General features: G+C 39.9%; 1 protein-coding gene across 2 annotated transcripts; it reads left to right on the top strand.

The window, feature by feature from the left end:
• Window positions 1–1,395: 1,395 nt before the first annotated feature.
• LOC132185162 (ARM repeat superfamily protein) lies at window positions 1,396–23,651 on the top strand. 2 transcript variants are annotated; one of them, XM_059598979.2, is made up of 22 exons: window positions 1,396–1,798; window positions 2,895–3,027; window positions 3,834–3,970; window positions 4,078–4,123; window positions 17,858–18,070; window positions 18,229–18,732; window positions 18,811–18,945; window positions 19,068–19,283; window positions 19,363–19,452; window positions 19,541–19,785; window positions 19,897–19,985; window positions 20,687–20,727; window positions 21,107–21,137; window positions 21,258–21,380; window positions 21,489–21,706; window positions 21,782–21,877; window positions 21,990–22,102; window positions 22,288–22,423; window positions 22,522–22,626; window positions 22,743–22,949; window positions 23,044–23,087; window positions 23,522–23,651. In XM_059598979.2, the coding sequence occupies exons 1-20, from the start codon at window positions 1,524–1,526 to the stop codon at window positions 22,941–22,943; spliced, it is 3,147 nt and encodes a 1,048-aa protein (XP_059454962.2). In that variant the 5' UTR covers window positions 1,396–1,523; the 3' UTR covers window positions 22,944–22,949; window positions 23,044–23,087; window positions 23,522–23,651. The 2 variants fall into 2 exon arrangements, with proteins under 2 accessions (XP_059454962.2, XP_059454957.2); XM_059598974.2 differs by having other exon boundaries at window positions 22,743–23,087.
• The last annotated feature ends 60 nt before the right edge of the window (window positions 23,652–23,711 follow it).

The raw sequence follows: 23,711 nt of genomic DNA, 5'->3' as shown, positions 1-23,711 counted from the left end.
AACACACCTTAAGACATATAAAAATATTGTGATAAATGGCAGACTTGAAAAATCCTTGATGAGTGAATTGATGTCATCGGTTCAGTGTAGAACGCCAAATATCAATTATCATGGGGGAAGAGCTCCTGATCAACTAGTAAAAAGATTTGGCACAGTAAGGGTGTACAAGCGGTTAGCAGTTAGCTGTTATTGGCTAAAATCGCTAACCATAACCACTTAAGGCGGTTATTGAATTTTAATAACCGCAATCGCTCCGCTTTGGTGGTTAGTGGTTATTCAAACTTTTATATGGGCTTTTGGGTTTTTGAGGTGTTTTGGATCTCATTGTGCCTATTTTTTGTGCTTATTTTAAATAATTTTGGATCAAAGTGTTCTAAAAAATAATGAATATGATGAAACCATATACTTAACTCGTATTTAAAACGACACCATTTTGGTGTTTAAACACCAAAACAAGGTTGTTTTAATGTTATATTTTTAACATAAAATATAAAATATATATTTATATTATTATATATAAGGATATGCGGTTAGCTGTTATTAACCGCTTTTCCCTATTCCTAAAATCGCTAATCGCCCAACCCTTAACGGTTAGCAATTTTTTAAGTCCAATCTTTAGATTCGACCCACCATTTGCGGCCACAGGATAATTTTTAATCCGACCCACTATTTGTGACCAGGTATCATTTAGCTACCATGTGGCTTGTCACAACTTTAACACCCTAAAATGCCACTTTGTCAAATTTTTAGACAACATAAAGCTACAATCTATTAACGTGCACCTTTCTTTTTCTTTTTCAAAATTCTTTTTAGGAATGACGTGAATGTTTTTTCTTCGCCCAAAAAAATAGTAAAAACAAAAATATAACTCTGGATTCCTGTTTTGCCCTTGTAACTGTGAGCCAAACCCACGTGCGTCCCAGGCATGCCTCTTTGGCTCTCTCTTAACTACATTGTATATATTAGGTCCGACAACTTTTGATACGATTTATAAATTCAATATGAATTCAACTCAAAATTAAAGGTTAGAGTTGAAGAGTTTGACTCGTTTAATTAAATTGATCGGGTTATAGTTGACATATATAATTTTATACCTATGTTTCGTCACGATTCAAATCTGACATGCGACATAATAAATGATAATTTTTTATATGATTCATAAATTCGACATAAAATTAATACAAAATTATAGGGTTAAGCTTGAAAAGTCTAATATATTTAATTAGAGTTAACTTATATAGTTTCACGCTCATGGCTTAAACGTGAGCTAAAATCGACCCTAATTTTATAGTACACGTACGTAGACATATTGTGTTATCAAACTCCAAGAAAACCTGTCATATACGCTACAATAAAACCCCACTTCCTCTCCCTTAAATACAAAGCAAAGCAAAACCCAAAAACCCTCACACGTCGGTGAGTCACAACACACGGGCACCAGCCTCCATCATCACAAGCAGTCACCCTTTTGAAACAACAATTCACGGAGAGAGAGAGAGAGAGAGAGCGAGACAGAGAGGGCAATGGCGCAGTCGTTGGAGCTGTTGCTGATACAATTCTTGATGCCGGACAACGACGCGAGGCGGCAGGCTGAGGAGCAGATAAAGCGGCTGGCGAAGGACCCCCAGGTGGTGCCTGCGCTGGCGCAGCATCTCCGCACAGCCAAGACCCCCAACGTGCGCCAGCTCGCCGCGGTGCTGCTGCGCAAGAAGATCACTGGCCACTGGGCCAAGCTCTCTCCGCAACTCAAGCAGCTCGTCAAGCAGTCCCTCATTGAGAGCATCACCATGGAGCACAGGTCCGAGAGGGAAAAAATTGAAATAAATATGCTGCAATGTTATAAGTGTATATTGTTATTTATGTTTGAGTTGGGTTTGATTCATTGAATTTTCATTTATATGCTGAATGTGAGTGTACGGATATGATTGTCTTGGATTATGGATTTTTTGATGTTGTAAAGTTTAGTGGGTTGTGTTTGGCTTATTGAATTGAGGCTGAATAAGATGTTTTGATTAGATGTTCATGAGTTTCAGATAGAGCTTAGAGTTTTGGCACTGAGGGGCTAAGTTCATGTGTTTATTTCCCATAGTTTGTTGAGGGTGGAGAGACTTAACATTTGGGATTCCTTTCCCTTTTAAACTGCCCTGGATACAATAATTTGGCTTAGTTGAGATTTTGTATAATGTGACCGAGGGATTCATGTCATGGTTGTTGATGGCTTCTACTAAGTAGAAGCTTTTTCGTTTTGCACTAACTTGATAATTTGAAATTGCCATCATTTCTTGTTAATTCGTAAATTCACTTTGTTGTGTTTGCCAGTTATTAATGAGGTTTTGCCATGATGCCCCTTGATTGTACTTATTTTAGGTATCAATCATTTAGACACTCTTGCATCTCTGGATATACTATAAGATACATTTATATGCCTTCTCATTGTCTGTTTGGTTGCTGAGAAGATTTAGGGAATATGTAAATTAAAATAACGAACCTCTGAGAGATACTTTTTCAAGTTGCTGGATATGAAGAAATTGCTCAAAAGTTTGTCCCTAAAAATGATGTCCCTATTCTCTAAAACTTATTGACCTTGTTTAACAACGCTTTTCAGAGGATTTTTTTTTTTTTTTTTTGGTTGGAGAAGTGTTCTGATGTGACATAAAGGGCAGAGTAGTTTCAAGTGTTTTATGAGTCTTTTGTGGTTATAGATTTATTTTAATGCTTTTGCTTTTATGCTAAAAAAGCTCCCCCAAAATGCGTTGTCAAACGAGGCCATCATTTTTGCTTCCCATTTCACTTCAAGGTTTGTTAAGCACAAGTCTCAACTGTAATTGATATAGACTTTATTGTATGTGTAATTATGTTTCTTAATAATGATTTAATTGATCTTGTTGCTGCAGTTCGCCAGTGAGGCGAGCAAGCGCAAATGTGGTGAGTATCATTGCAAAGTATGCTGTTCCCGCAGGAGAGTGGCCTGATTTGCTGCCCTTTTTGTTCCAATGTAGTCAGAGTGCACAGGAAGACCATAGAGAAGTAAGCTTATGACTCTTCAAATTGCACTCTCTATATGTTAGTGTAATGTCTTATAATGTTCATCGTTGCTATCTTGTTTCCAAATTAGACCACTTCCAACACTCATCCTCATTCTTATGGTCGCTTTGATTGTGTAAATACGTTGGACGATACTAATCTTGATGGATTATTCTTCTACACACTTTAAATTCATGGTGTATATTGCACGCCATGTTTACATGTTGTGCCAGTACCAGTTCATAAGGTTATCAACTCAGAGCTCTTGGCATTATAATGATGATCTTAGAAGAGATGGTCCTGTCCAATTGGTAGTTTGAGCTACTTGCATATATCAGAGCATCACGAAGTTGAGGCTTGCCTCAACTAAAATTTCCTCACATGATTTAACTTTTGGAAAAATGTTTTTTTTTTTTTGTTTTTCATATCTTCACTTCTGTCAAAGTGTTATCTCAATTTGAACTGAATACTATTTACATTGATTGGGAACGTGTTGGAAACTTACATGCATAGCCATGATTGTAAAGTAGTGAGTTTATTTCAACTTGTAATTTCCTTACTTCTTTAGGGACATACTTAACCTGAATTCCAAAATATTTTCCCTAAGTATGATTCTTAGACTACCTTAAATATGTATCTCATCGGTGCCTGATGTTTCTTAGCATCTAGTTCAATATCTTGATTACTCAAACAAATACTAGCATCTCTATCCTTTTGCCATGTCATTTATGGATTTTTGCTCTTCTGGTACTTATTTACCAGGTTTAATAGGCTAACATATACTATTGTTTTGCTTTTGGTGGTATAAGGTGGCCCTGGTCCTTTTCAGCTCTTTAACTGAAACCATTGGGAATAGTTTTCAACCACATTTCGCAGACTTGCAAGCTCTTCTATTAAAGTGCCTACAGGATGAAACTAGTAATCGTGTTAGAGTTGCTGCTCTCAAGTAACTTTAAAAGTCCTTTCTGTATTCTTTTTGACAACTTTGTGTTCTTGCTTTTGTCTCGAAAGAGTAATTTGGTTGCTTACTACAATTTTTTGCCTGTATACCAGAGCAGTGGGGTCCTTTCTAGAGTTCACTAATGAAGGGGCTGAAGTGGTAAGTTTATACTTGGAAGGAATCTGGCTATTTATCCATTGTATACAAGAAATATCTGATCATGTGGTTCACATATGTATATGCTTCTATTGTACATAATTTTTGAGAAACAATTTTACTTATTCTGATGACTTGGTATGTGTTTATCTTTTTCGTAATTTCTGTCTTTTTTATAGCATTGTCCTGCAATGATAAGACACAATGTCAGATTACTTCTAGAAGGGACTACTTATTAAAAAGAAAAGCATACTTCTAGAAGTGACATGGGAAATTATATTTGTGCTAGGAGATGCAATGTATGATTGCTAATGTGCATTACTTGAACTAACCATCAAATGTTAATTCCTCTACATCTAACATTGAAACTTATTGTTATGATAAGATATATAATTAGTGGGTTTGAAATTTCTCTTCTTGATTGCTAAGTTGTGCACTAAACTATATACCCTTATGAAGTTATAGCTTTTAAGATTTCTTACTAACACTAATTCACACTTTTGCAATTTTAATCATAATGCAATATGATAGCATCGTGTATCATTTTTCACACGAATTAAATGGTAAGTACATTGATCTGATGTAGTCCAGTAATTTGTTGTGTTCTATGGTTATGGACAATTGGACATCCTGCAATTCTAATGCATATATAGTTAGGAAAGTGTTACTGCCTTTGCCTTGTTGGATTGGACAGTAGCTTTGGTAAGGATTCTGATAACATAGAATCTTTTGAAGAATTATTCATGATTTACCAATCAGAATGGAGGGCTGTGTTGTTAGTGAGAGTAGGGTATGTTCAGTGATCCTAGGAATGATTGAGTTGCTTGTGTGGGCATGGCAGTAGTGTGTTTTGCATTGCCTTATTGACTCTACTTCAGGTGGTATATTTTTGTGGAAGGAATACCTGGCCCTTGAAATGTTGGCTTCCCCAGGAATAAGCTTAAACTTATGGTGATGACTTCTTTCCAGTCAGATGGGTGCTTTCAGCTAATATCCATATCTCCTCTTTCTTTTGGAATTTTTTTTTTTGATAAGTAACCTCTTTCTTTTGGAAATTATTGGGTCTTCAAAGTTTTAAGATGCAACTTTTGTGGATCCTTTGGTATTCTTGTCTACTTAAGGTGCACCATTATTTTGTTTTCTAATATAAATATCATATCCAAAGAAAAAAAGAATGTTGCAAAGTATCTCTTGGCAGCATCCTTCTTCTTAAGATGCTGGGTTGTTGGAAAGACAGCTTTTGATTAAAAGAGAGCTGGGGTTACAAAGCACTTGCAGTCATGCATGATACTAAATTGAAGAAGAAAAAGTGATGACAACCTTGGAGGAATTAATTAACAAAGGAGATGTCTAGGTCTCACACAGCAATTTATAGGTTCCTTAGGCATTATGCCCTGGGTTAGAATTGCATCAATCAATACTCAAATTCCCCATAAATGCTCGATATGTTCTCTGCTTTATCACTGCCTTCAACTGAAAGGATTACATAGATTTTAAGTCTGCTAGCACTTCCTAATTCTAATGGGCCTGGGATTGAAAATTTAGTAATTATAGGATTTGGTCACTTTGACCTCTAAACCAATAGTACCAAGGACCGACATGAAGTTCCCATAATACGTAAGTAGACCCAATTCCTAACATGATAAGACACAGACCACAATCACCACCCTTGTCCAATAGTGTAAGGAAACTACACACACACACACACACACACACACACACATATATTTGACTCTTGAAATAGAGAGGTGTGAAATAAAACAAAACCAGCAGCATTATATTGCAGAGAAACCTCAGGTGTATGATGACTATGCTAGACCATAGAGGATTCCAAGTGGGTCCCAAATCCAAATTAAACTATATTTTTTTAAAAAAGTTTGGACTTTTTTTTTTTATAAGTAATCGACATATCATTAAAAGTATAAGACGTCTCTAGGTACACTTGGAGTATACCAAGAGAAACCACCTAACTTATAAGAACAAAAAGAACAAGAAAATCATGAAAGAAGAAACAAAAGCATACATCCAAAGATATAGGGTTTTGAAAAATAAAGAATGAATCTCCTCCAAAGTCCTCTCTTGGTCCTCAAAACTTCTATAATTCCTGCCAAAGACATCACTCCGAGTATTGCCGACAATCCACCAACAAGCATATAACCCAAGACAGCTCAAACCGACCAAAGAAAACATTCCACATAACATAAACAATCTCACAATGAAGAAGAAGAAGAAGATGATCCACAAACTCTCCATTTCTTTTACACATACAACACTTATTGACTACAATGATGAGCCGCTTCCAGAGATTGTCCATATTACGGATCTTTCCTAGGGCCGCAGACCAATCAAAAAAGGCCATCCTCATTGGAGCCTTAGTCCGCCATACACTCTTCCAAGGGAAGTGGTGACCATCTTTACAACTCATGACACTGTAAAAAGATTTAACACCAAACAATCCTCTTTTGGAAGGGACCTACCACAACTTGTTCTCTCACCTTGCCGTCTCACTCTCCTAAATGCAACACTTGGAAAAATGAGGAAAATACATCCACCTCTCAATCATGAGATGCTCTTGCAAAGCTCACGTTCCATTGAATGGAACCTTCTGAAATTACCATGTGATCCACAACAAAAGCATCATTTGCGCACACAATACCAAATAAACCCGAAAAGCTTCCTTAAGGGCCACATCCTGCCAACATAGATCATGCCATAATCTAACCTTGAAGCCATCTCCTACCTCAAATTTAGTATGACTTGAAAACTTCCCCCAACCCCTCATAATATTCTTCCATAATCCCACTCCATACGCCCTAACAAGCTCCCTAAGAGTACCACTCTCCCCATGAACTTACATATTTAGCATCCACAACAACTCTCTATCAAGCCTCTCTTTTAAGCCTATAGCGCCAAAACCATTTGCTTAAGAAAGCATGATTGAACCTCATCAAGTTTCTAATCCCCAACCTCCCTTAGAGATCGGCGTACAAATCTTGAACCATCTCACTAAAGTGATATTTGAACTCTTTGCCTAGCCCACCCATAAGAATTCACGTTGAAGCTTTTCTATACAGTTTGCAACACCCATAGGGAGAGACATGACATAGGTAAATTGGAAAGGTGTTCTTGATAAAGGTAAGCCTACCACCCTTAGACTGATATAATATTTTCCATTTAGCCAACCTGAGCTCTATTTTCTGTTTGGCCTTATGGGAAGCCCTCAACGGATGACCAAGATACTTCAAGGGTAGAGACACATCCCCACAACCCAGAATCCCAGTCAACTCATTCACATTATCAACATTACCAACAGGAACCAATTCCGACTTGCGCTAAGTTCATCTTCAAACTCGATCCAACTTCAAAACATAAGAATAAGCCTCGTAGATTACATAGATGATTAGGGTCGGCCCCATAGAAAATCAAGGTATCATCAACAAACAGAAGGTGAGAGATGTCAACCCTTGTCTCCACAAGAAAAGCTTGACAACAGACCTCCATTTGCAGTAGTAGAAATCATCCTACCAAACGGTTCCCTTTAGAATGACAAACAACAAAGGAAACAGAGGGTTCCCCTTGCCTCAAGCCACGAGAGTTGCTAAAGAGTCCGTAGGAGAGCCATTCACCAACATCGAGAAACGCACCAAAGAAATTCAGCGAGCTATCCAAGAGCACTATTTCCCCCCAAATCCACACCTTCTCAGCATGTACAACAGAAAATCCCAATTAACATCATTATAAGCTTTTTCTAAGTCCATTTTACAAATAAACCCCTGGATCTCCTAATCTCATTCTACTATCAAGGCATTCTACCTTGGCTAAACACATTCCATGACTTAGAAATGATCTTCTCCAACACCATCTTGAGCCTATTAGCTAGTAATTTGCATCAGTATTGTAGTAAATTGTGGTCTGATGTTGATTGAGATTGGATTTTACGATTTACTGTGCATGTCTATGAATGCACGTTGTAGGTGATATTGGTATTACTTTTTTATTTTTTGGTTTCTTCTTTTGGGTGGGGGAGGAAGATGGTGGAGGTGGGGAGGGAATTATAAACAACCTCTTTGTTGCATAAGAGGAAAACATGAATGCAATCTGCATCTGCTTGCCTGGACAGTATGGTATTTTTAATGAGTAAGTTTTTAGAATGGCTCTATATTAAGTACAGACATCATGTGCTGGATAGAGTGTTAACTCAACATCTCTTATAGTTAAACCAGTTCTCTAATTTGTATTGCTTGTATATTTGAGAAATTGTGGGTTGACACTGCAAATTGTTATTGATAATAAAAGTTCATAGGTTGTTTAAAAACTAGCCATCTGGACTTCTGTTTTAAGGCATTATAAAGGTAACACTTTATAGAATAAGAGGCTCAGGGGGAGAGCAATTGGTGTTTTCTGCTTGGCAAGCACATGCCAAGGTTAGGGTTAGAGATGCCTATGATGCAGTGATTGTATTTGTGGGTCTTGTTGCAGATGTAATAACTTAGGAACAAGCACTAACCACATTTATGCTATCACTCGAAAATGACTAGTTAATTTGGAATTGTCCTAGATTCACTCATAAACCCAGGAATCCTAAATACAGCTGTTATTGATCTCTCTCTCTCTCATTCACTCCCGCCTTGTGTCGGCGCGTGGGTGGTGCGTGAGAGCTGTTTGGTGTTAGCTTTAGGCTGTGTCATGGCTGGTTAGAGAAGGTGGTCGGTGGAATCCAAAGAGTTTGAGGTGCTGATTAAGGTAGGGGCATCGGGGGTGAGGATTTTGAGAGGAGTAAAAGACTCAAAAGGTCCATTTTCATGAAGAAGGATGAGCTAGCTTGGATGGTGCGAATTGTGGAGGATTTGGTAGCAGTGGATAACTCAGAAGTCTTTTGGGATCAATCTAGAGCTGGGTATCCTAGAATAATAGCTCAGAAGTGTGCTAATAGGCATGGATGCTTTCTGACTGTGGAGGAATTTGATGGAAGAAGAAGGTGTGGCTAGATCATCATTCCAGAAGGACGGCGTGGGATAGGGTGGGATTGTTTTAGCGAGGAAATGCGAGTGGCAAACTCTTCTCTACGTGAGCATCGAGTGGTTAGTGAGCCTCGAGTGTTCAGGGAAGAAAAGAGAGATAAGGAGGTCAAGGGATGCAGGAGTTACGCGGAGGCGGTGAGACTGTCGTCGAAGCAAACAAAGGAGTGTTGTAACTCCGGCCAAGAACAGTGCGCAAGGGTGCAAAGGTGGCCGAAAAGTGCCTCTGGTCATATGGAACAGCAAACCCATGAGTTTGGCAGGAAAGCATTGGTTCCGTCAAAGACCCATGCATCAGCGAGGGCTCATAGCGATCCCGGGGTGGTTCCGACGAAGATTTTAGGTTCGGCAAGGTATGTCCAAGCACTTTGCAGAGGTTGGAACACATGGCTCGAAGGATGGCGGTCGCACGGGGTGTTCGTTTAGAGCTCTGGCGAGCAGTTCCCAAACCTCGGCATTGTCACATGACTCGATGACAGCTTCTGAATGCATGACGGGACAGGGGGGAAGGGGCACCATGTTGGGCAGACCTACTCTAAGGTAAGTCTCGAGCTCCTCAAAGTCAGGGAGATGTTGAAACGTCTGAAACGGGACTGTGACGTGGGGTTGTCGCAGATTGACAAGGCATTCAAGTATATGGAGGGTAGTGGGCTTGGGCTTGGGCTTGGGCTTGGGTAGGGAGACAAAAATTCAGCGGGCCAGAGGAAGTCAACATTGAAGGGGAAAAAGGAGTCTGGGCTGAAAAGGAAAGTCACTAAGCCCAATAAATGGTTGAGGGTAAAGAAGAGATCGGTTTTTAAGCCTAAAGGAACGATGGGCTCAGGCTTGGGCTTTAATAGCTCAGGGCATGGTGGATCAATAGGAGCAAATAGTTCAGAAGAGATGATTCTGACGGAGAAGCATGAGAAGGTCGCGTATGGCTTGCAACCTGACATGGCTAGGTCGGCAAGTCCATCGTCGGTGGTCGCAAGGGTCTTATCAGTGGATAGGGGGGTTCGGCCAGCGGCTGAAGGAGCTTCCAAAGCGGCTATCGGCACTGGTGGCAAGGATCCTCGAAGTCCGGTGATCGAGGCACAGCCCACTGGAAAGGGCAAAGCTATGGTGACTTATAGGAGGAGGAAGTTTGGGCCACAAAGGTGGAATGCCGCAACGGTGGGCTCGTTAGAAGCTTCTTCTTCGGCTTCTGGGCAGGTGAAAGGGTTTCTAGGGTCGTTGCCGGAATCTACCCAGAGGGTGCCGGAGATGCATTCTTTGCCGGAGAGCCTACAGAGCTTGTCGGAGCGCCGAATGGAGACCGGTGATGCTGGTGAGGGTTCGCCGGAGTGTCCTGCGGAGACAGATGATGCTGGTGAGGAAACGAGCTCTGCCACAGATCAGGTTCTGATGGTATTGTCATCTCGTCGGAATTCTGGGATGGTTACAGGGGTATGTCGGGGGGAGGCAATGAGCCTGGTTTAGTCGTTTCAAAGTGGACAGGAAGGAATTGGAAGGGAGCCGGCGTTGGTGTTACTTGGGCTTGGGTCACGTAGGGACGAGGACAATGTCTCAGCATCAATCGGGTTGGAGGATTTAGGATCAGAAAAGATTTCTTCTAGCTGGGTAGTTGAAAGCTGCCTCAATTTTTGTCTAAAAATTGGTGTTTCTGATGAGGGGAAGAAGGAGGAGTTGGCAGCTTTGTTCAATTCTATTGAAGCTTCCAGGATGCAGTTGGACTCTGATCTGGGAGACTTTTCTGCCTATGGTCCTGCCCCCAAAGGATTTAAGGAGTCAGATAGTGCTCTTCTTTCTGACAGGGGCCAGACAATATCTATGCAAGGTAGGGGTCGAGGGAGGGGTCGAATTGGTGGATCATGAAGCTTAACATTGTAGCATGGAATGTGAGAGGGTTGAATTCCCTCAAAAAAAGGTTGTGTATTAGGGGTTTATTGAATGAGTGGAAAGCAGATATAGTATGTTTGATTGAGACTAAGATGGAGACTATTTCCCGTGAGGTGGTCCACAGTCTTTGGGGGTGGTCAACATGTGGGGTGGAAGTATAAAGGGTCTAATGGTTTGTCGGGGGGGGATGTTAATGATGTGGGATAGGAGGGTGGTGGAGAGTAAGGAGGAGTGTGTGGGGCAGTACACCTTGGCGTGCTCTTTTCAAAATGTGGAGGACAACTGGGTTTGGGCGTTTGGGGGGGTGTATGGTCTGAATGAGGATGTGGAGAGGAGGGTCCTTTGGGAAGAGCTGGCTGGTTTGATGAATGTGTGGGAGGTCCCTTGGTGTCTTGGCGGGGATTTTAATATTGTCCGGTTCCTTAGTGAGCGCTCTAGTGCTTCTTATTACTCTTCGGGCATGATGGATGTCTTGGACTTCATTTCAGAGAACAATTTGGTGGACATTCCGATGATGGGGGGACAATTTACTTGGTCCAATAATCAAGAAAATGAGATATGGTCTAGAATTGACCGGTTCTTGCTATCCTCGGATTGGGAAGATCATTTCCCAGCAGTGTTACAAAGAAGACTTCAACGCATGTTCTTCGATCATTTCCCTATTTTTTTGGACTGTGGGGCTCTTTGCGGAGGTAATAAGTATTTTAAATTTGAAAACATGTGGCTCAAAGCCGAAGGTTTTGTTGACAAGGTTAGCTCTTGGTGGGGATCCTATTCGTTCGAGGGCTTACCTAGTTTTGTGTTAGCTAATAAATTGAAATCCCTCAAAATGGCATGAGGAGGTGTTTGGCAATATTGGGAGGAAAAACAAGGAGTTGATGGGAGGTATTCAGGAGCTGGATGAGTTGGCAGAGTCGAGAGGGTTAGATCAGGAGGAAAAGATTCGAAATGCGGATATGTTGAAAGTTTTGGAGAATACCTTGTTGTGTGAAGAAATTCACTGGTGTCAGAAATCGAGAGCTTTGTGGCTCAAGGAGGGGGACCAAAATACTCGTTTCTTTCACAAGATGGCGAATTCTCATCGTAGGTACAATTGTGTGGAAGTGCTTCGTATTAATGGCGTCTTATCCGATGATCCAGTTGAGGTAAAAGATCACATTGTGCAGTATTATCAAAGCTTATACTCGGAGCAAAGTTCATGGCGGCCTAGAATGGATAACCAGTCTTTTTTGTCTATTGATGAGGAGGATAATAGGTGGTTAGAAAGAGATTTTGAGGAAAAGGAGGTTTGGGAGGTGATAAAAGGCATGGATGGTGATAAGGCACCGGGTCCAGGTGGTTTCTCCATGGCCTTTTTTCAAGCTTGTTGGGGTGTAGTTAAACAAGACGTTATGGCGGTTTTTGATGAGTTCCATCGTAGACGTCAATTGGTGAAGAGCTTGAATGCAACTTTCATTTCCTTGATACCGAAAAAGGCGGATGCAGTGGAGATGAAGGACTTTCGGCCCATTAGCTTGGTGGGAGGGGTGTACAAAATTGTATCTAAGGTTCTCGCCAATAGGATGAGAACTGTTTTGGGTAAGGTTATATCCTACTCTCAAAATGCTTTCATCGGGGGTCATCAAATCCTAGATTCGGTTGTCATTGCAAACGAATGTGTGGATAGTTGTATGAAGTTAGGGGTGCTAGGTGTTATTTGTAAATTGGGCTTGGAAAAGGCGTATGACCATGTAAATTGGGACTTTGTTTTGTATTTGCTGCATAGGTGTGGTTTTGGTGAATGGTGGAAGGCTTGGATAGAGTGGTGTATTACGTCGGTAAGATTTTTCATTCTAGTGAATGGCTCTCTGGAAGGGTTCTTTAACAGTTCGAGGGGAATTCGGCAAGGGGATCCCCTCTCTCCGCTACTTTTTTTGCTTGTTATGGAGGCCTTGAGTAAGATGGTGAATGCGACGGTTGACCAAGGACTGTTGACAGGTTTCTTGGTGGGAGATAGGGTCTTCTCGGAGTTGGTGGTTTCTCACTCTTTATTTGCTGATGATACTTTGATTTTTTGTGAAGCTTCTCTCGAGCAAATCCGGTATGTGCGTCTCATTCTCTTATGTTTTGAAGCTGTTTCGGGTTTGAGAGTTAATCTTGGAAAGTCTAAAATTGTGGCTATTGGAGAGGTGGAGAACATTGGGGTATTAGCTAATACCCTTGGGTGTAGTGTTGCCGATTTGCCTATGAAGTATTTGGGTCTCCCTCTTGGGGTGCCGTATAAGGATACGGTTATGTGGAATGATGTGATCGAGAAGATGGCGCCTCAAATGGTGGTTGGAAGAGGATGTGCCTTTCTAAAGGAGGCCGTTTAACTCTCATCAAGAGTACGTTGACTAATCTCCCGACTTACTTTTTGTCTTTGTTTCTGATTCCTATGAGTGTAGCTAAAAGGCTTGAGAAAGTCCAAAGAGATTTATTGTGGGGAGGGATGGGAGATGAGTCTAAGTTGCATCTTGTAAATTGGAACCAAGTTTGTCGTCCCCTGCACTATGGTGGTCTTGGCATTCGAAAGTTGCATCAGTTTAATCAAGCTCTCTTGGGGAAATGGCTTTGGAGATATGCGAATGAGAGTGAGGCTCTTTGGTGCAAGGTTATCAAAGCTAAGTATGAAGACCATGAAGGTGGGTGGTGCACAAAGGAGGTTTTGGGTTCTCATGGTATGGGCTTATGGAAGCATATTCGACAAGGTTGGAGTTTCTTTGCCAAAGGTATTCGGTTTGAGGTGGGGGTGGGTTCGAAAGTTCGTTTCTGGCATGATATTTGGTGTGGGAAAAATTCTTTGAAGCATGATTTCCCATCCTTGTTTAGTATTGCTAGACACAAAGAAGCTTGGGTGAAGGATAATTTTACTTGGAGGAATGGAGTTGTGGAGTGGAATATCATTTTTGTGCGGCCCGTTCGGGACTGGGAGATGGATTTGGTTTCTCCTTTTTTTGATCGGTTGTACTCTTGTAAGATCTCTATAGGTACTGTGGATCGTATTCGCTGGGCCTCGTCTAAGAAAGGCAAGTTCGAGGTTAAGTCTCTCTTCAAGGCCTTGTCTAATTTTGACCATGAGGTGTTTCCTTGGAAGAGTATTTGGCGCACAAAGGTGCCTTTGCGAGTGGCTTTTTTCGGGTGGACCGCGGGCCTAGGCAAAATTATGACTCATGATAATCTGCGTAAGAGGAATCTTGTGGTGGTGGAGTGGTGTTGTATGTGCAAGAAGACAGGAGAGTCAGTAGATCATCTTCTTCTCCACTACGAAATCGCAAGTACTCTTTGGCATACTATTTTTAGTCGGTTTGGGTTGCATTGGGTTATGCCTTGTAGAGTGAGGGAATTGTTCGATTGCTGGTGGTCGGGAGGACGTGCTCGAAGCGCGGTAGTGTGGAAAATGATCCCTCTATGTCTTATGCGGTGTATATGGATTGAAAGAAACGCTAGATGTTTTGAGGACTCTACTAGGACTTTTTTTTTTTTTTTTGATAAGTAAATGTATTAGAAAGCAAAGGCGCAGAGGGGCGCAACCCATTTACACGGGCGGTATAAAAAGAGAGCGCCTAAGAGGGAGAAAAGTGAAAAAGAAAATCAGAAAAGCTAATCTCTATAGGAGCTAGCCAAGCGGCCGTCCAAGAGTAAAGAGTGAAGAGGAAAAAATGGGTCAATTCCTCTATAGTCCTAGTGGAATTATCAAAACATCTAGCATTTCTTTCATTCCATATACACCACATAAGACACAGAGGGATCATCTTCCACACAACTGCGCTCCGGGATCGTCCTCCCGACCACCAACTCTCGAACAAGGCTCTCACCCTGCAAGGCATGACCCAATGCAAGCCAAACCGACTAAAAATCGAATGCCATAGAGCACTAGCGAGCTCACAATGAAGAAGAAGATGATCGACTGTCTCTCCGGACTTCTTGCACATACAACACCACTCCATGACCACTATATTCCTCTTACGCAAATTATCATGTGTCAAGATTTTGCCTAGAGCCACTGTCCACCCAAAAAAAGCCACTCGCATAGGAGCTTTAGTGCGCCAAATGCTCTTCCAAGGAAACACCTCTTGACTGGATAGGGACAAAGCCTTGTAGAGCGACTTAACCTCAAACTTTCCTTTCTTAGACGAAATCCAGCACATACGATCTGCCACTCCTATGGAAATCTTGCAAGAATACAACCGATCAAAGAAAGGAGAAACCATATCCATCTCCCAATCTTGGACGGGCCGAATAAAAATGACATTCCAATCAACTCTCCCACTCCTCCAAGTAAAATTATCCTTCACCCAAGCTTCTTTGTGTCTGGCGATATTAAATAAGGACGGAAAAGCTTGCTTCAAGGGACTCTCCCCACACCAAATATCATGCCAAAAACGAACTTTCGAACCCTCCCCCACCTCGAAACGAATCTCTTTGGCAAAAAGATTCCAACCTTGACGAATGTGCTTCCATAGGCCCACACCATGGGCACCCGGCACCTCCTTAGTGCACCACCCACCTTCCTTGTCTTCATATTTAGCTTTGATAACCTTACTCCAAAGCGCCTCACTATAAAGGAATTGACTCATCTTTTCTTCTTTACTCTTTACTCTTAGATGACCGCTTGGCTAGCTCATTTAGTGATTAGTTTTTATGACCTCCTTTTTCATTTCTCTCCCTCTTAGGCACTCTCTATTTATACTTCCCGCGTATATGGGTTGCGCCCCTCTGCACTTTTGATTTATATCATTATTACTTATAAAAAAAAAAAAAACCCAGATTTGCCTAGTAAGTAAGCAATGTGAGACTTAGCGCTCATTAGTGTCTTTTTATAAACCACCCACTTTATATGGGCAACACCTAAGCTAATATGAGACTGGTGTGTTACAGGATACATCATTGAAAACCTGCCATGAAAATGATGCATTCAATTAGAGCAAAATCGTTTAGAACTTGCTTCTAACTTGGCAATGCTCCTTTGTCCTTTGTCATATGAAAATTTGAATACAATTTATTGATGGTAATGCTTTTTGGTTATTATCCTGATGCACATGTCATATTCTAATTCAAATTGTGAGGCATGGAGAATTGTTTAATAGCTAATTAGTTATAGGGAATATGTAAGCAATTCCCTTTTGCACCTTGATGTTTGATTCTGTAGCTAGCTTAGCCAAATTACATTTTATGTTTGGTTGGCATGAATATTACATTGATTTATTTTTAGTTGTGAGTATTATTTGAACAATGAAGTTATTCATTAGGTATTATTGGGGTAGTGGAGGGCTTTGGTTTGAAGTGATGTTAGGGTTTAGGATATAGTTTGCTTGTGGGAAAGCATGTCAATTTTTGGATCTATTCAAAATGATTAATGTGTAATAGATGTTGGGGTTTGAATTACTTTTCCATACTTGTGATCATTGTCCCTCTTAGGACAATATGAGAGCTATGTGAAAGGGAAAGGCCAGCGTTGGCACTTCAGAGTTGTCCAAGGATGGTGAAATGGTTCATTTCTTACTGGATTTGTTTCTTATTCTTGTTGTCTACACTTCCTTGGATTAGCACTTGTACGTATAGGCTTTCTCAGACTAGCATTTCTATGTAATGTTCATAAGCAGAATTGTTTCTGAAAATTAGTATTGCGTGATAACTTTCAATGCGAGGATGGCGGTCTCACTAGGTGAAAAGCTGTCTGTTGAATGGACTCCAGAGCGGAAATTATCTTGTATTAGATGATTGATTTTGGGATAAACCTGCCCATTTATTGAGGTTGCAGTATGATTTTGCTAGAAGTTAGATTCGGAGTTGATATAATCTTCATCATCAGCCATATACTTTTGGAAAACCTATCTATTGATTGTGTTATTGACTTTATTATCTTTGGTGCCATATATCTTAGTTGCTAGTATTATTGTCATCCCATTTATGCTGATTTGGAATTTATGTGGGCTTTTATCCACGGTGATTGAGCATGTCTGTACTACTTGGATGTACATATTGATGAGGTTGGATTTAGTTTTTACAGAATGAGGTCAAAGAGAGACCAACTACTGCTAAATGTGCACTACATCCTAAGTTGAAATGTGATAGTGAGGGTCTGGGACAGCTGCATGAAACATGTGTGGAACCTGAAGACATCCGTTTAAGCTATTGAGCATGATACAAATATGGATATATAGTGTTTGCATAGTGTCTCAGGGAATTATGACGCTGAAGAAAATCTTTTTTGAGATCGTTGTCTGAGGGAGTTACATGACAGAAAAAATCTGAAGCTCATGGATGGTAGTATAGAATGAGCCATCATTTTGGTTCATTGCTTACTGACCTATAAAGGAAATGTATTTATTAGATCTACATCTTTTCTTCAGGTGCTTATATTGTTACCCTTGGTCCAGCATAGTCTAGGATTGATCATGTTCTTGATTGGCAGCAAGATGAGTAATTTGATTGTTACCCTTGTTGGATGTTGGATTTCAATAAATTGTTTATGTAGATAATAGGTGATAAAATAGCCAATGAGCTCTTGCACGAATGGCACCCACCTTGGCCCACCCCACACTGGTACTATGCAGTCATGGTTCAAAACCTGTTGGGTGCGTGTGTTACCAATAAAAAAAAAGTGTTAGTAAAATATGATCTTATATTTTCTGGATGTTAATTTTTTCAGTGGAGCTGATGATTTGATCTTTTGCCAAATCTTGGGATGCATGACTGTGTTACTTTTTTCCACAATTTCTTTGATGTTTGTGGTGGCTTAGCACTTTGCACTTCCTGCAGGCTGGGACTGCTATTTATGCCTTCTTATGTTGCATTAAACTATATGTTACCCATGCAGGTCAAGTTTCGTGAGTTCATTCCTAGCATTTTACATGTATCAAGACAATGTCTTGCCTCTGGTGAGGAAGATGTAGCTGTAATTGCTTTTGAAATCTTTGATGAGTTGATTGAATCTCCTGCACCTCTTCTTGGGGAATCTGTCAAATCCATCGTGCAGTTCTCCCTTGAAGTTTGCTCAAGTCAAAATTTGGAATCCAGCACACGTCATCAGGTAGGAAGGAGTGTCAAGCATATTTTCCTGTTTTCATACTCTAGTCAGCCTTAGTAGTTGGTATACAGTTGACTGTTTAATTTGACCTGTGTGATTGCTCTTACTCCTCCTAGGTGCTCTATATAATTTGCTTGCTTATGCTTTGTTCAATTTATCAGGCTATTCAGATAATATCATGGCTAGCGAAATACAAGTCCAATTCCCTTAAAAAGCATAAGTTGGTAATCCCTATCCTGCAAGTTATATGCCCATTGTTTGCAGAGTCCACTGATGGAGATGAAGATGATGATCTTGCACCAGATAGAGGTGCTGCTGAAGTTATTGACACTATGGCTTTGAACCTCCCAAAACATGTGTTTCCCCCTGTTTTTGAATTTGCTTCTTTGAGCAGTAAGAATGCAAATCCAAAGTATCGGGAAGCTTCTGTTACAGCTTTAGGTGTCATTTCAGAGGGTTGTTTGGAGTCTATGAAAAAGCAGTTGGAACCTGTTCTTCATATTGTCTTAGGGGCTTTGAGGGATCCTGAACAAATGGTTAGAGGGGCTGCATCATTTGCATTGGGTCAATTCGCTGAGCATTTGCAGCCTGAAATTGTATCTCATTATGAAAGTGTTCTTCCCTGTATCTTAAATTCCCTTGAGGATGCATCTGATGAAGTAAAGGTAATTTAGAGAAGGTGTTGAAATCTGGAATTAATTTTTATAAATTATTATCTTATACAAGTCGGTCGTTTTCCACAGGAGAAGTCTTACTATGCTTTGGCTGCATTTTGTGAGAACATGGGGGAGGAAATCCTTCCTTTTCTTGATCCTTTGATGGGGAGATTATTGGCAGCCCTCCAAAGCAGCCCTCGAAATTTGCAGGAGACATGCATGGTATCAAAATATATCTTATGTGCTTTAAAGACTTCCATAATTAATCTTGATATTGTTTGGATTAACTGAAACATTCATTTTCTTGTCTTTGAGTATAAATTTTAGATTTAATTTCCTTGCAGTCTGCAATTGGTTCAGTTGCAGCTGCCGCAGAGCAAGCCTTCCTCCCATATGCTGAAAGGGTTCTAGAGTTGATGAAAAATTTCATGGTGCTTACCAATGACGAGGATCTTTGTTCACGAGCAAGGGCTACTGAACTAGTCGGAATTGTTGCAATGTCTGTAGGGAGAATGAGGATGGAACCAATTTTAACCCCTTTCATCGAAGCTGCAATTGCAGTAATTGCCATGCCACTTCTCTTTGGCTGGAATTATTATCACTATTCTTCAAGTAATTATTTTATGTCTTTATTCTCAGGGTTTTGGATTGGAGTTCAGTGAGCTTCGGGAGTACACCCATGGATTCTTCAGCAATATAGCAGAAATTTTGGCTGATGGTTTTGTGCAGGTTCGCATGGATGGATTTGTAAAATTGAACTCTTGTGGATCTCTCTTAGTGCCTATGTTTACATGTGAATATTTATCCTGGTAAACAGTATCTTCCTCATGTGGTACCTCTAGCATTTGCTTCCTGCAATCTGGATGATGGCTCTGCGGTGGACATTGATGAGTCCGATGATGAAACTTTTAATGGATTTGGTGGAGTTTCATCTGATGACGAAGCTCATGATGAGCCAAGAGTACGTAATATCAGTATAAGAACTGGAGTTCTGGATGAAAAGGCTGCTGCTACTCAAGCTCTTGGATTATTTGCACAACACACAAAAAGTTCTTATGCACCGTATCCTTTCACATTTCTATTTATTTTGGTATTTTTTCCCATCTCAACCTTGTGATGGTAAAGATGCATATATGAAGTAAAGTAGGTTTTGGGTTTCTTAATCTTTCTAAGCTATTTGGAGGAGTCACTGAAAATTTTGGTAAGACATGCTGGGTATTTTCATGAAGATGTTCGGCTTCAGGCAGTCACAGCTTTGAAACGTGAGTGGGAGCTCTGCTTATGGCAAAATTATCTGTACTGTGCATACAACCCATTTTGTCTCCTCTTTCCTTGGTCAAATATTTCCCTTATGCACTGTGAAATGTGACTAGCTTTCATAAAATAACTTATTCAAGTTGGTTAATTCGGAAGCAGTTTATTGCTAGATCAAAAATTCTGCTGATCACTTTTGTTGAAAAACTAGTGCCATCTTGACATTATCAGCAGAGCCTTATCTCCAGCTCTTCTATTCTAATGATTTCAAGATGTGAGTGGTTTTGTTCTCTTCCATTCTGTCTTTATCAAGCCCCCCTCCCCCCACAAAAGAAAAAAGGAGTTAAAATAAATATGATAAAACGATATTGTAGAAATCAAGGAAATATATTTAGGCTTATTCAAGCTCAGTGAACCTATGCGAGACAAGCAGTGAAGGTTTACTTCAGGTTTGCTGTACAGGTCTATATATAGCTACAATAGTATACTGGTATAATGTTGTAAGTTGGGATGGGGAACTATGTTTCCAGATCATTATTTTCTGTCTTAACTTTACACTCAATTGTACAGAATTGAATACTTGATAATTGATAGTGGAAGTTGTAGATACTGGTAAACTTTCAAGTCTGATATCACTTCATACCTGGTGGGTTTCAAATTCATGTATGAATCTATGGAGTGCTCATTTATAAAGTTATTTTAACTGCAGATGTCTTAACAGCGGCACAGGCAATCTTCCAGAGTCAAAATGTTAGTTTGCATCAGAATCCTCTCTCTCTCTCTCTCTCTCTCAAATTTGGGTTCTTATACTTGCAATTTGAACTATGGTTTTTATTTGTCATCTGGATTTGTTTATTAAGAGTTTGTGGTGCTTTTTATCTGACAATATCGGTTACGTGTATATCTTAGTCAATAGAAGTACTGTCTCAGTTGTCAATGCTTTTAGAAGCAGGCTTTTAACGTTAGCAACTTGAGTTTGAAAGTATTCATAAAAAAAAGAAAAAAGAGAAAAAAGTTAAGTTTGAAAGCTATCTTGGTCTTGTTACTGTCTGTTGTGTAAATTGCCATAGGTGGGCAGGATATACTACTAAGTTCTAATATGATCACAATCTTTCTTCTTGTTTGGCAGGATGGACCAGCAAAGACGAAAGAAATTTTTGGTAAGAAGATGATATAGGAATGGCAAATATCTGCAAAAAATATCTTAGCATCAAAATTGCTTGGCCTGGCTGGTTTTCTAGCAGTGGTAGAAATCTTATCACGCTCTTTATATTCTACAGATTCCGTGATGAATATCTATATCAAGACTATGACTGAAGATGATGACAAGGAAGTTGTTGCTCAAGCTTGTATGAGCATAGCTGACATCATCAAGGAATATGGTTACATGGCCATTGAGCCATGTAAGTATAGATCTAGTTGCCTTCATTTTGCGTATTATTCAAAGAAATCTTTCCTATTCAAATAAAATTTCTTACTTAGAACTTGATTTTTATGTGATCTAATTTCAGATGTGCCTCGGCTTGTTGATGCTACTTTGTTATTGCTTCGAGAGAAATCCGTTTGTCAGCGAATAGAATCGGACAGCGAGATTGATGATGATGATACCAAACACGACGAAGATCTTATGGATGCAGTTTCTGATCTTCTTCCTGCATTTGCCAAGTCCATGGGTTCTCATTTTGCACCCATCTTTGCAAACCTATTTGATCCTTTAATGAAATTCGCGGTGGGTTAGCAACTGATCTTGTGGTGTCATTTCTTTGTTGAAATATCTCACTGTTTTAGTTATTGGCATATGCAGAGAGCCTCACGGCCTCCACAAGATCGGACCATGGTGGTTGCTTGCCTCGCTGAAGTAGCTCAGGATATGGGTTCTCCAATAGCAGACTATGTTGATGTAATTTTATTGCTTCCCTTTTTTTTTTTTTTTTTTTTTTTTCAATCTAATTTTTGGATCATTAATGGTGTAAGAATATACTGCTGATTTTTGAAACCTCCATACGCTTCAGCGGGTGATGCCTTTGGTAAAGAAAGAACTAGTTTCACCTGAGGGAACTAATAGAAGGAATGCTGCATTTTGTGTTGGAGAGTTGTGCAAAAATGGAGGCGAGTCAACTTTGAAGTATCCTTCTAAATAGTCATGTTGCTTGGAGAGCAGTTTCTGATCTTTTGGTAGTTTTGAATTTTGATTTACCTTCCTGTTTGTGGGGTTGTTGGGTTTTGATTGGGGCGTGCACATTTACGTGATTAAGTCTTCTATGTTGGAATTAATCTCATCTTCCAAATTGAAACTTACATCAATACCAGACACTACAATGAAATATTACATGGACTCTTCCCACTTTTTGGGGATTCTGAGCCAGACAATGCTGTCAGGGATAACGCGGCTGGCGCAGTGGCAAGGATGATAATGGTGCATCCTGAGTCCATCCCACTAAATCAGGTTATCTTTCGGTGTCATCTTTCTTTTTTTTGAAAGAAAATTAATCGTCATAGCTAATTATTGTTTTTGGATCTGTCTCTCTTGGTTGCTTTTCCCAGGTCCTTCCCGTTTTCTTAAAGGTTCTTCCTTTAAAAGAAGATCATGAGGAGTCCATGACAGTATATGGTTGTGTATCTACTCTTGTTTTATCATCAAATCCCCAGGTACTTGGTTTTGTTCCCTAATCTCAATGTAAAATTGGCTGACCGGTTGTTTAAATTCTTGCTTTCCAAGAAATGATTTTTTACTGGTTTTGTTTTTTCACTTTTGATGCAAGCAGATCCTCTCTCTAGTTCCTGAGTTGGTCAATCTTTTTGCTCAAGTAGTGGTGTCGCCTGAAGAAACTTCTGAAGTCAAAGCTCTAGTGGGCAGAGCTTTCTCTCACTTGATTTCTCTATATGGTCAACAAATACAGCCCCTTTTGAGCAACCTTCCTCCTATGCATGCTAATGCTCTAGCTGCATTTGCCCAAAGAAGCTGAAATCTAGTCAGAATGTTACCATAATTTCCTGTCATTTTGACTTGTTTGGTCATCAAATTTGTTTCTTGAACATAATTTTTTGTTATCCCCTATTCTTTAGTTGGAAACTTGTGGACCCTGAAAGAAGATTGACATCCCTCCCAGGTATGCATCTGATATTGGTGAAAAATTATAAATAATTGGCATAAAAAAAAGCCCTATTAGATTGATCTTTATTCTTAACTGTGCATGCTTCTAGATTCTGTTTGTGATTATAATGTTTAGTCATACCATTCTACACGATTTGATATGTTAAAAAGTTTAAAATATTCCAGTAATTTGTCAACCAACAAAGGTTGAAATTTAAATAATTATTAGTTATTGGATTGGAAAAGTTACCAGGTCTTTGATTTGGTGAAAGAAGTTTTCAAATAAGGCCAATCATTTTGAGAGTTCTATGGACATTCTTCGCGTCAGAGTCTACAAAAATTCTTCCTTACTGTAGTGTTCCCCTTTGGCAATACCATGTTTATGCTGTTGAATTTCATCACTGCATCAAACATTAATTCAGATATTCTAATTCTTGTTCATTTTTGCAGGTTGTTGGTCCTGCTGCTTCCAGTGCCTTCTCTCCATTTTTCCTGCTTGGAGACACTGCTTTTCTTCCATTTTTACAACTGTCTTAAAATATTCATATCTTTTCAATACATATTGTATTTTATTTGGTTTTGCCCTCTGTGTTATGTTCTTTAATTTATTTGTTTGTTGAGCTTGAAGTGGCGAAAGTTG

The sequence above is a fragment of the Corylus avellana genome, chromosome 2 (genome assembly GCF_965113065.1).
Source record: "Corylus avellana chromosome 2, dhCorAvel1.hap1.2, whole genome shotgun sequence".
NCBI lineage: Eukaryota > Viridiplantae > Streptophyta > Magnoliopsida > Fagales > Betulaceae > Corylus > Corylus avellana.
The sequence above is the reverse complement of the archived record's forward strand: the minus strand, read 5'-3'. Positions and strand labels throughout refer to the sequence as shown.

What these genes read in the sequence shown, in the direction of transcription:
- LOC132185162 (XM_059598979.2), top strand. Translation starts at nt 1,524, where the DNA reads ATGGCGCAGTCGTTGGAGCTGTTGCTGATACAATTCTTGATGCCGGAC. An exon ending in CTAATGAAGGGGCTGAAGTG is followed by an intron (nt 4,124 to 17,857) that starts GTAAGTTTATAC and finishes TTACCCATGCAG; the next exon opens with GTCAAGTTTCGTGAGTTCAT. An exon ending in ACAAAAAGTTCTTATGCACC is followed by an intron (nt 19,786 to 19,896) that starts GTATCCTTTCAC and finishes AATCTTTCTAAG; the next exon opens with CTATTTGGAGGAGTCACTGA.